Source organism: Chiloscyllium plagiosum, chromosome 21, assembly GCF_004010195.1.
Source record: "Chiloscyllium plagiosum isolate BGI_BamShark_2017 chromosome 21, ASM401019v2, whole genome shotgun sequence".
NCBI classification, from domain to species: Eukaryota; Metazoa; Chordata; class Chondrichthyes; order Orectolobiformes; family Hemiscylliidae; genus Chiloscyllium; species Chiloscyllium plagiosum.
The window spans coordinates 19,782,236-19,795,437 of NC_057730.1; the positions used below are offsets into that span (position 1 = coordinate 19,782,236).

General features: G+C 39.3%; 1 protein-coding gene across 4 annotated transcripts in view; it reads right to left on the reverse strand.

The window, feature by feature from the left end:
- Positions 1–3,624: 3,624 nt before the first annotated feature.
- LOC122560596 (small integral membrane protein 10-like protein 2A) overlaps positions 3,625–13,202 on the reverse strand; it is a 17,112-nt gene continuing 7,534 nt past the window's right edge. For 2 of the 4 annotated variants that reach the window (XM_043711389.1, XM_043711390.1), the window contains 3 exons: positions 11,305–12,800; positions 11,101–11,171; positions 3,625–6,850 (listed from right to left, as the gene is read on the reverse strand). In XM_043711389.1, the coding sequence (XP_043567324.1) occupies positions 12,790–12,800 (11 nt within the window). In that variant the 3' untranslated portion in view covers positions 3,625–6,850; positions 11,101–11,171; positions 11,305–12,789. Of the gene's footprint in view, positions 6,851–11,100; positions 11,172–11,304; positions 12,801–13,202 lie in introns of those variants that run through there. The other 2 variants (XR_006314773.1, XR_006314774.1) reach the window with 2 other exon arrangements.

Genomic DNA, 13,202 nt, shown 5'->3' on the forward strand with positions numbered 1-13,202 from the left:
AACTCTAAAAGCAGGGGCTGTAATTCAAAAATAAGGGGGATACTATATTGATTGAGATGGAAAGAAATGTTTTTTACTCAGGGGTGATGAATATTTGGAATTCTGCATGCCAGTGTTTTATGGAACATCAGATTTCGCATATATTTAAAGTAGAAATTGATAAATGTTTGATTATCATTAGTGTAGGGTGGCATGGTGCCTCAGTGGTTAGTACTGCTGCCTCACAGCACAGGGGAACCTAGGTGGCTGTCTGTGTAGAGTTTGCTCATTGTCCCAGTCTCTGTGTGGGTTTCTTCCAAGTGGTCCAGTTTCCTTTCATGGTCTAAAGACATGTTGATTAGGTGGATTGGCTATGCTAAATCCAGGTATGTGCAGGCTAGGTGGATTAGGCATAGGATATGCAGGGTTACAGGAATAGGTGGGGGTCAGTGTGAACTCATTGGGCTGAATGGCCTGCTTCCACACTGTCAGGAGAGTTATGAGGATGGTATGAGTAAAATCATTGAATTGTTCGATCAGCTGTGATTGTATTAAAGGGACTGATTGGTCAACCCTGTTAGTTAGTAAGATCGAGGTGCTGGAACTCTTTTTGCATGATCACAGTGCACTGACAAAAGAAATATGCCTGGTACTCTTGAAGGTTTCAACTAGAATTCAGAAGATGATGAAAGACAATGCATAAAATTGGAAGAGTTGATGCATCTTGCTGAAATCTAGGGCTGAAGAGTCTCACAAATTCTGCTGATGGAAGATAGGCAACAGGCTAGCACAGGAAGAGCAGAGGATATCAGTCATGCCTCAATTGGTAGTGCTATCCAGAGGTTTCAGCATAAATTCAAAGTCTAACATTTCCAGTATCATATTAAGACAGCACTGTTGCAAGTGCTGTCTTTTAAAAGATGTTATACTGAAAACTATGCTTCGTGCCCAGGACAGAAGCCTGCTACAAAGTTCCAACTCATTTTTTCCCTTCCTTTAAATACATTTAAGGGTGTTGCAAAAATAATGTGCGTGAGACCCGGTAAAGATTCAATAATCAGGGTGAGAACTTAAGTCAGGATGTACTGCTGGAGTCACAAAATCATAAATAAAGAATTTAAAATAACATTTTACAGTTGGCTAAATGACTCTAAATTAGTTCTAAAGGTCCATTCATGAATCAATCCTCACTGGCAAGATCATCTGTCAAGTAAACGACACCTTTAATCACAACATACCACAATGATAATCAGACTGCATTGTGAAAGAGTTTACTCACAACAATGTTGACTACTTAAGTGTAGTATAATTAACTGTGTTAATCATGAGGAGAGTTAAGCAGGCTACAGGTTTGAAGCAAACCCTTTCAAGCAAGTTTGAATTTAATGCAAGAAAGAGTTGAAATTGGAAACCTTTGAAAGAAAGTATGCATTGGATTAACAACACTGCACCGAGAGAACTTCTGTTCACAAAAGAAAAATTGGCCAGAGTTAGGGTGAAGGGAACAAAAAAAAATCTTTTTAAAAACTGGATTATCACACTATGTGTGAGATTTGTAAGGAAACGTCAAGAGCCGTGTGATTACAGACAGTATATTTATCATAAGAGAACAGTCCAAAAAAGCAACGCCAGCAAATGATCTTGGATGAAGGGATCGCAATGTATAAGAAATAGAACAACCAGTCTGTTTCGTAATATTTTTAAAAAATAGACCACCATTTCTTGAGATATTCTAATTTTACTGGAGAAGAAGTGGTGACAATTGAGCAAAACTTGCGTTTTCTTTTTTGGACGATTAACCAGATTGTGCAGATGTGAAATATGTTAAGAAATTGAATCAACAAAAAGTAACTAGTTTCTGACCTTTTGAGAAGACAGTAAATTGACTGTAAACAAACTTGCTTTGGACCAGAAGAAAATAACACAGAACTTATCAAAAGAAAATAAAGTCAAACCTACAGGGAATTCACAGCAGGAAGTTATCATATAATCTGTGGCTGAAAATATGTATACACACACATAGTTTATTGAGACAGCAAATTGAAGTTAAAATTACAGAGATAACTGGAGGTCTGATTAAGTTCCCCTTACAGGCCTCTCAAACAAAATCAGTTACATTTGGAGAAAGTACAGAAACAATGTTATTCAGTGAGAATAAGGTTAAAAGTTTTTTTTATTAAAACTTAAAGCTTTTGCTCATGATAAAAGTAGCAGTTCAAATGCACATCCAAGAATATCAGGAGCGGTTTAATATCTTGCTTCAGTAACCAAATGTTTCCAGCGACATAGTGGGATTGTCAGATAAGTATATAAGGGAGAAAGGAACAAAATGTTATTTGGATTGCGTGAAGTGAATTAGGATCAGAAGGAAGCTCACGCGCAGCACAAACAATATGGATGATATAAGCCAAATGAGCTTTTTCTCTGCTTTAAAACTCGAGCGATTTATTTTTCAGAGAAATAGTTTAGTTGGTTGGAAGAACCCGCACAAGATTGGCAACCAATCAGTAGTTTTGAAATTATAGTCAAAAGCAGCTTGGCGTGTTTTTCCTGAAAAACACCTTCCCAAATTGGATGAAATAATAAACAATTATAGGCTTCACAGAGAAACAAAAATGAATTGGAGAACAGGCATACCTACTCAATTGTGATTGCATGCTTTAAATTCCAGAAAGTGAATCACAGCAAAATGCCAACTCGCAAACTTGTGAAATGCAATCATGGACGTTATTGTTCAATGACAGCATCTGTTCACTTCACTAAAGGAAGTGAAGGTAATCTATAGCATGTATTACTCATTTAAAATGGCTTCTGAGAAGGTCGTGGTGAGTGTCTTCTTTTTGGCCACTGCATTTTGTGTGGCAAAAATACTCACACACTTCCAGGCTTTTATTCTATGAAGAAATAATGACATACATCCAAGTCAGGATAGTGTGCATTTGGAGATGGTGCTATTCTGGTGTATCTTCTAGGTTGTTCCAGATGGTAGAGATCATAGGCTTGGAAAATCATATGACTTTGTACAAAGGCTACCTGTGTAACAGTTCAGAAGAAGTACTAATATTTATTACAAATTTCTTACCCAAACTTGAGTTGTTACTGCTGCAAAAGCTGGCACTGACGGTGAAGATAATTGAACATTTAGGCTGACTCCAAATGGAGGTGAATATACTAAAGCATGCAACTGCCGAACATCTGATAATCACATGTAGCCTTCTGGTTACTCTAGGTTGTAGGTTTACTATTGAGACGCATTTGATCTTGCAGACTGGAGCTTACCCACTTCTATGTGGCTTTGACCTATGAAACCTGTACTGTAAAGCATGCATTGCACAGTACCTTCACTGACATTTATCTTGGAAAAACTATGCTTGCAGAACAACATTATAAAATTAAGTGGGTGTTCTTTCCTATTACGTCCTTTCACTCTCAGCATTCCACATACCGACCCATCCTAGAGACAAGACAGCTGCCAGCACTGTAGCAACATGAATTTATAGCTTTTCAATTTGTTGTCACCACGCAGAACCCACCTTGTCATTTCACTTCCATTTTCCACATATTTCACTTCCCACCACATCATTTCCCCCTTTCCAGCCCTCCTTGTCCTTTCCTCCCAAGACCCTCCACCCCCCTCCCCTTTTGAAGATGACAACTCACAGATGCCTCACAACAGCCTTGATTTAGGACGACAGGTACATTTTATTACACACATTTTTAAATAGAGGGAAAATTCATCCTAACAGTCAGTTATTCTAAAATTAATTATGTACATATTATGAATCAAATTATACATAAATCAGATTTCCAAACAAATCCTTAAATTTGTCACTTAAATCACATAATGGATGATAATAAAGTATACAATATTTGGCAAATCTAAAACATATGAACAAAATGTTTGACAAAGAACTATACTGCACCCAGAGCAATTCAAAGCCTGACTGAGGATCAGCGTTCATTCAATCCATGGTGTTAGTGGATCTCAACTAAAGTGGGGATTATCTTCAGCATTCTGGACTTCAGCTGAAAGTGGACAGGATGGGGAGGGGCACCTGCTATTCATTCCAATTCCTGCCCTATTGAGCTTTGCAGCATAGTATGTTTGTGAACACATGACAGGATTGGGATTTAAAATTGATGTTCATTTTAGTTACTGCGCCTCACGTCGAGCTCTCACACATTAAAGCTTGGGTCTTCAGCACTTCTAGTATCCTAGGTACATACCCCCAACAATGAAAATGAGAGAATAAATAATCAAAATAAAATCTTGTTGAATTATCTATATTATTATGTTAAATTTTACAATTGCATCTATTTCTCATTAACTTTTTGATTTAAATTCCTATGGCCACAATTAATGTGAACTGTGTCATTCCAACTATGCCTTCCCATCAGTTCCGGCCCATGAGCATCACTGGAAGAAGGGTTTATATCTGTGTGACACATTTATATCCACAGTTTCATCATAAATACAAACAAATTGATGGCTTCACAATTCACAGAATTACAATGGCACATCCTCCTCTGATTATCTCCTGTCTTCTGCCAATTCACTTGAACCTTAATTTTTTTCTGTTTGGAAATTATTTCACTGTTTTGCCTAACTTTTCAATGTTCGTAAATATTTGTCAACAAAACGCGTGCTTGGTTTACTCAAAGAAAGCTGAAAAGATGTTAAGAATAAATTAATAGCATTGAAAAGAGATGAAGCAGTTGGACTGGATGTCATTCTTCCTCTATAATTAAAGGTTTAATTTCCAAGGAGAAAAGATTTTAAAAAGCTTTTATTTCATAATTAGTTTCCATAGAAACACCAATACTTTTTGAAACTTACATGTCAATTTGCATCATAGGCATGTACCGCAGAACGAGGATTAAAGGAGAGTCAGCTGTAAAATTGGCATCAATGTCAATCAATATTGACTAGAATACCTGCACTGATTCAGTATGTTAAAAAAGGAACATAGGAGTCAGAGCAGGCCATTCAGCCTGTTTAGTCTATTCCACAATTCAATAAAATCTTGGCTGATTTGGTTGTGGTCTCAGTTTCACTTTGTCCTCCGTTGCCCTCAGGTTCTTTATCCATCCAAAGTCTAACAACCTTGAATAAATTTAAAGGCCCAGCGTCTGCCATCTCCTGACAAAAAACAAAATCCACACAAAACCCTCAGAAAAAGGTTCTCATCTCTAGCTTGTTCTTAACCAAACCCTTTCGCCTTACTCTCCCCCACAAGAAAGACCCAATGTGTATCCACCCTATCCAGTACCCTCAAGACCTTATGCATATCTGTAAGAGCACCGCTCATTCGTCTAAAGTCCAACGATCTAATCTATTCAGCCTTAAACCGTTCATCCCAGGAACAAATCAAGTCAAGACGCAGAAAAGCATTCCCTCTGCATGTCAATTCGCTATCCACTGATCCAATTCGCTATACTAGGACTATACTTCAAGTGTACAATTTGTTTCCTTACAAAAAGATACTTGCCTCACAAGTGGTGTAGTGATGAGTCATCAGACTGATTCTTGGAACGAGTAAGCTGTCCCAAAGAGAGTTAGGATAGAAGCAGCATATACACTCAGGGATTGAGGAGGATATGAGGTGATCTAAATGAAGTTAAAATTCTTTGAGGGTTTGATAAAGCAAAAGCTGTTTTTCATGGCTGTAAAAGTCTAGAACTGGAGTATCATCTCAGGATGAGGAAAATTAGCAATTTACAGCAGGAAGAGGTGGAATTTCTTCACTCGAAGGGTATGATTGCTTTTGTAAATTTTCATCCAAAAGTGTCATGGATGTTCCGTCATTGAGTATACTTTACAATGAGACATTATTTGGCCAATAAATAAGGAAAAGGAGTTAGGGTTATGAAGGGGAAATGTAGCCAAGGCAAAAGCCTGTCGGCATGGGTTCAAGGGACATGGTATTGTCCTGTTCATATAATCAGATTTCATGGTCTAATGGGCTATACAACCTCCAATGAAAATAGCACCCTGGTCAGGATTTCCTGCAGCTGTGGAACTGTCTACCCTTATAGAGGAAGTGATGTAAATGAAGTAATTACAAACAAAAACTAATGCTTGTTCATACATAAAAATAAACACTAACAAATACTTTACTGAAAACAAAAGATGTTGTTAGCTAGTTCTCTAAATGAATTACCGTAAAGTGGGAAGAAGTGTATTTTGAAGATGGTGAAATACCAAGTGAAAGCATTAGCCTGCCAGGAGGACAAGATTTTGTCTACCAGGACAATTTATTAAAATTAAAATTGCCTGTATAAGAGGCCCAATGGAAGTAGAAATCTTGAACCTCTCAAGCTGCTCAGACCCCTGAACCTGAAGTCTCTTACTACAAGCAGCAGGCAGACAGAAGGGAAGACTGCGGAGACAAAAAGTACCCTCTGATTCTGCACACATATTTCCTGCCCCAATCCTTTGTAGCCAGCAACTCAAATCAGAATTGGAGTAAGTAGATAGAACTATAACAGCAGCCTTTGAACAAGCAAGTGAGAGAGTGAGAGAGAGTGCGAGATGCTGTGTTAGGCAGGGGCAGGTAAACAGAGAAGCTGCAAAGAGAAACATTCACTACTATTTCAACAAATTTCAACCCTAGAGAGAGTGTTTAATCTGCTTTCTTTGTTATCATTTTTACAAGTTGGTTTCTATTTCACACTTCTTGTATTTGGCATTTTTATTTTTACCCTCTATGTATCAGGTTTAAAACAAAAGGCACAAGCAGCTTCATGCTGAGCCCTTAAAATACCATTAGTGTTATGTGTTGTGTTAACCGCACAATGTATTTGTGCAACAAGTCAAATACACGCTGTTAATGTGGTTTCATAATGTCTTCAGTAAATAAAACTTAATTGCCTGCAAAGGAACGAAAATTGATAAATAACTTAAATTGTAAATTTGTATGCAAATGCAATAACAGAATGCAGAAATGTGTTAATTTATCCAATACTTATGTGAATAAGGTACTACTGCAGTATTAGGGAACAGGAAATGATTCTTTATTTCAGTGCTGTCATCAGGGCTGAGGCAATGAAGCATGTGCACAGCTGCTTCCATTGACATGATTTTGTAAAACTGTTGTAAGCAATCATGATTGTAAACTGCCCATGCAGTTCCCACAAAGAGAACACAAAACCCAAAGGGGCCTGGAATTTTACAATGAGTGGGAAACTGATAGCATTTGTTGCTGACCTTGAAGGAAGCTGCACTATCTAGCAAGCTGCATTTCAGGGATTTCCTTTCCCCCAAACTGAATTTGAATCTGGCACTAAGTCAAAGGGGAGCTCTAGGGAACAAATGATTTATTAAGCTGGGTAGGCAGCCATATTGGAAAAAAAGCCATTCAGTAAACCACAAGTTAAAAGCATTGATTATACTTTACACTTGCATATAATTCTTAAAAACAAAAAAAAACAGTAGAATAAAGACTGGGATCAACACAGAATGAGAAGATAGAAGCTGAAAGTGCTTCAAAAATAAAAATGCAAAAAACTTGGAAAGTTTCTTTTTTAAAATTCAGTATAGGGATATTGGACATTTCACAATAAATCATTAGTTTTTCAGGGCCAAAGTGGCTGTTTGGCATTATGAACAGAGAACATTAAACATTCAACACAATGGAGCTTTTCTTTAATGCAAGATTACTGACTTTGAGGGGAAGTTTCATCAGTTCAGTGATTTCTAATGATCACTCATGGAAGTTACAACAGTGGAAAGAATAGGAAGGCTAGAATCATTGACGGCAACCTTTCCACAACGAACCTTGCATCTTCACACTCCAAAAATTACTGTCAGTTTCAGAGGAAGTAGTCTGACAGTGTCATTGCCATTATCACTGTAAAATCCAGGCCAAGGTTAATGTTGCAGGTCAATGACCTACTATCAGAAGTACTCTGATGAAAACCAAAGTGAAACCTTAACGTGATGCGTCTTGACAAGTGCCAATTTCTCCCAGACTTTTGTGGTTTTATTTCAGATTTCCAGCAGCTACAGTATCTTGCACAGTTGCAAGTTAATCAAATTCATAGTGCCATAGAGATGTACAGCATGGAAACAGACTCTTCTGTCCAACTCGCCCATGCCGACCAAATATCCCAACCCAATCTAGTCCCACCTGCCAGCACCCAGCCCATATCCCTCCAAACCCTTCCAATTTATATATCCATCCAGATGCCTTTTAAATGTTGCAATTGTACTAACTTCCACCACTTCCTCTGGCAGCTCATTCCATACATAGACCACCCTCTAGTTCTGGTCTCCCCTACCCCAGGGAAAAGACTTTGTCTATTTATCCTATCCATGCCCCTCATGATTTTATAAACCTCTAAGGTCACCCCTCAGCGTCTGACATTCCAAGCCCTAGCCGATTCAACCTCTCCCTATAGCTCAAATCCTCCAACCCTGGCAACATCCTTATAAATCTTTTCTGAACCCTTTCAAGTTTCACAACATCTTTCCAATAGGAAGGAGACCAGAATTGCACGCAATATTCCAACAGTGGCCTAACCAATGTCCTGTACAGCCGCAACACGATCTCCCAATTCCTGTACTCAATACTCTGACCAATAAAGGAAAGCATACCAAATGCCTTCTTCACTTTCAAGGAGCTATGAACCTGCACTCCAAGGTCTCTTTGTTTAGCAACATTCCCTTGGAACTTACCATTAAGCATATAAGTCCTGCTAAGATTTGCTTTCCCAAAATGCCTGAAGAAGGGCCTGTGCCCGAAACGTCGAATCTCCTGTTCCCTGGATGCTGCCTGACCTGCTGTGCTGTTCCAGCAATAAAGTTTCAACTTTCCCAAAATGCAGCACCTCGCATTTATTTAAAGTTAACTTCATCTGCCACTTCTCAGCCCATTGATCAAGATACCGATGTAATCTGAGGCAACCTTCTTTACTGTTCACTACACCTCCAATTTTAGTGTCATCTGCAAACTTACTAACTATACCTCTTACGCTCACATCCAAATCATTTATGTAAATGATGAAAAGTAGTGGACCCAGCACCGATCCTTATGGCACTCCACTGGTCACAGGCCTCCATTCTGAAAAACAGCTTTGCCCCACCATCCTCTGTCTTCTACCTTTGAGTCAGTTCTGTATCCAAATGGCTAGTTCTCCCTATATTCCGTCAGATCTAACTTTGCTCACCAGTCTCCCTTGGGAACCCTATCGAAAGCCTTACTGAAATCCATATAGATCACATCTACCACTCAGTCCTCATCAATCCTCTTTGTTACTTCTTCAAAAAAAACTCAATCAAGTTTGTGAGACAAGATTTCCCACGCATAAAGTCATGGTGACTATCCCTATCAGTCCTTCCCTTTCCAAATACATGTACATCCTGTCCCTCAGGATTCCCTCCAACAACTTGCCCAACACGGACGTCAGGCTCACCGGTCTATAATTCCCTGGCTTGACCTTACCATCTTTCTTAAACAATGGCATCACATTAGCTAACCTCTAGTCTTCCGGCACCTCACCTGTGACTATCAATGATACAAATATCTTAGTAAGAGGCCCAGCAATCACGTCCCTTGCTTCCCACAGAGTTCTAGGGTAACCTGATCAGATCCTGGGGATTTATCCACTTTTATATGTTTCAAGACATCCAGCATTTCCTCCTCTGTAAAATGGATATTTTTCAAGATGTCACCATCTATTTCCCTACATTCTATACCTTCAATGTCCTTTTCCACAGTAAGCACTGATGCAAAATACTCATTTAGTATCTGCCCCATCTCCTGCTGCTCCACACAAAGGCTGCCTTGCTGATCTTTGAGGGGCCCTATTCTCTCCCTAGTTACCCTTGTGTCTTTATTATATTTGTAAAAGCCCTTTGGATTCTCCTTAACCCTATTTGCCAAAGCTAGCTCACATCCCCTTTTTGCCCTCCTGATTTCCCTCTTAAGTATACTCCTACTTTCTTTATACTCTAAGGATTCACTTGATCTATCCTGTCTATACCCGACACATCCTTCCTTCCTTTTTCTTAAACAAACCCTCAATTTCTTTAGTCATCTAGTATTCCCTATACCTACCAGCCTTTCCTTTCACCCTGACAGGAATATACTTTTTCTGGATTCTCATTATCTAATTTCTGAAGGATTCCTATTTTCAAGCCATCCCTTTACCTGCGAACATCTGCCCACAATCAGCTTTTGAAAGTTCTTTCCTAATACCATCAAAATTGACCTTCCTTCAATTTAGAACTTCAACTTTTAATCTGGTCCATCCTTTTCCATCACCATTTTAAAACTAAAAGAATTATGATCGCTGGCCCCAAAGTGCTTCCCCACTGACACCTTATTTACCTGCCCAGCCTTATTTCCCAACAGTAGGTCAGGTTTTGCACCTTTTCTAGTAGGTACATCCACATACTGAATCAGAAAATTACCTTGTATACACTTAAATTCATCTCCATCCAAACCTTAACCCTATGGTAATCCCATTCTATGTTTGGAAAATTAAAATCCCCTACCATAACCACCCTAATATTCTTACTGATAACTGAGACCTCCTTACAAGTTTGTTTCTCAATTTTCCTCTGACTATTAGGGGTTCTATAATACAATCCCAATAAGGTGATTATCCCTTTCTTATTTCTCAGTTCTACCCAAACAACTTCCCTGGATGTATTTCTGGGAATATCCTTCCTGAGTACAGCTATAATGCTATCCCTTATCAAAAACACCACTCTCCCTCCTCTCTTGCCTCCCTTTCTGTCCTTCCTGTAGCATTTGTATCCTGGAACATTAAGCTGCCAGTTCTGTCCAAACCTGAGCCAAGATTCTATAATTGCTATATCCTAGTCCCAAGTTCCTAACAATGCCCCGAGTTCATCTGCCTTCCCTGTTAGGCCTCTTGCATTGAAATAAATGCAGTTTAATTTATCAGTCCTACCTTGTTCTCTGCTTTGTCCCTGCCTGCCCTGACTGTTTGACTCGCCTTTGTTCTCAACTGTACCAAAGTGATTATATTTTAATTCAACACTTGGCCCAGTTTGTTCCTCAGCGTACAGAAACAATAAAAATAGGAGCATTCAGGTCAGTGAGAAGGATAATTAAAATGTTGCCCAGTGTTCAACACTTGAACAGTACCAACCTCAGATCCTTCACCCTGGTGCTGCGGTTATCCCTGTGCAAGCTTGACTCCCATAACAAAAATCATCAAACCTGCAACGAATTCCAGAAAATTATTTGTGGACTGCTATACTGCAATGGTAGAACTGAAGCAAAACGTAATCAATGAATTGTCATTTGCTCAGAGCAGCAAAAGGAATTGGTTTTCATATCTTCATGTTCTCACCTTGTTGAAGTAGCAAGAAAAACTGGTAGGTTGATCATCAGCATAATGGGATTGCTCCTTCCATGACTGTAACAGGCGAGAGTACTGTCAGTCTTCAACAGTAGTAAGGAAGGTTTATGGGCGGTCTCGTTTGACACATTTGAAATGTGTTTTGCCAAAAATTATGAGGTAGAGGCCCCAAATCCACTGAGTTCATAAGTTCTCTACTATCTTGGAATTTCCATTGCTCAAGAACCTGACACCAAGGTACAGATTTGATACTTTCTGACTCCAAGATGTGGAGAATAGGCCAGAGATTACTCTTCAGCAATGGACAATACAGTCATGGAAGGACTGCCTGTCAGATAGTCCTGCCAGAATATTCTTCACTTTTCTTTCTTTTTGCAGGGATAAATATAAAAATCTTAAAAAAAAACCATCACAACGCCACATTTCTGATGCCAAACTTGAAAAAAAATGGCCACTTAAATCATTTTTACACCAAAAAGTTATTAGATAAAGACTGCACACACAAACTGAAGTGTACTTGGAAAGCTCTTATAATTGCAGTATTTTTACTGGATAACTTTAATTTACCTTTAAGCACAGCATGCCACACAACAGCAAGACCAAGAGCCCTTATTACGAATGTCCACTGCATTGCAAGGTGAACATTTCAAATCAGGCGACAGTTTTTCTTATTCAAGAATGCACTCCAAAGTCAGCAGCTCGAGAAACATAAAAGGGTCAGCTAGTTTGCACAAGATGCATCGGATATTTGCAAAACATAGAAAAGATGCCAGTCAGATCCCAAGGACACTTCTTCCTCACATCGAATCCACATACAAGTGAAAAACTTAATTTGTCTTTCAGATTCTTGAATTGTAGCCAATTTGCTTTGCAGTCAGATGGCCTCTCAAACAACCAGAAATGTGTAAAGTGCACAAACACTTCCCCTACGTAAACCCACATTCCAAACATCTTTAAAGACCGAATGGCTCTCAGTAGACAGTCAATTATCAGGGCATTTTGAGTAAACATTGCATCTGGATTTCTCTTTCCCCTCTCCAAATCTAGAGAGTAATGGACTGTCTGAAAAACTGATTCAAAACAATGATGGAAAATGTGCCACCTTCTGAAAAGAGTAGGCTCATTCCTGACAACTTGGAGTAACAGAACATGCTTCAGCATAACATCAGGCCAGGCTCTTTTCAGCAAGGTTGCCCCAAAGAGAGAGTTAAAATCCTGTGGCTGTGTGCGAAATATGTGACCATCATTAGTTGTATCATGATCGTAAGCATCATTCCCATATCTGCTTTCATTGGAAGAGCCTTCACCACCATCTTTAATTCCAAGATGGGAAGCACAGCCAATATTCTTCAGTTCTTCCACACTCCACATATCCTGAAGTACTGGCATTAGCTGGTAGTGTGTGCTGATTAAGCATTAAATTTGTAGTTCCAGTATTAGATCATCTCTAACAAAACACCTCAGAACTAGTGAATCTCAATATGGACCTGCAAAAGAAAGTCATATGTTGAAATTATTTCAGCTATCAATCGCTCCCACACCAGCAGGCACACAATTGCACCAATTATAGGTCCTGCCCAATGCAACTATCCTGGACTCTCAGTATCCCCCCAGTCTCAAATCCAACCATGAGCAACCCCACACCCAGCCAATCCAAACACCCGATCCGGACCTCTCCTCACCCAGACAATCCAACCACCTCAACCTCTCAACATCCCTCCCCTACCCAACCATCGCAGCCACTAGGCCCTCCCAATAGCCAACCTAGTTTCTCATCAGAATAACCATCGCCATTATTACCCTGGCCTTCCAGTAATCACATCTCCAGTTCTTACCACACCCTGGTGTTCCCTCCGCCACCCACCCCCCCAATATTCTAGCTCAGTCTC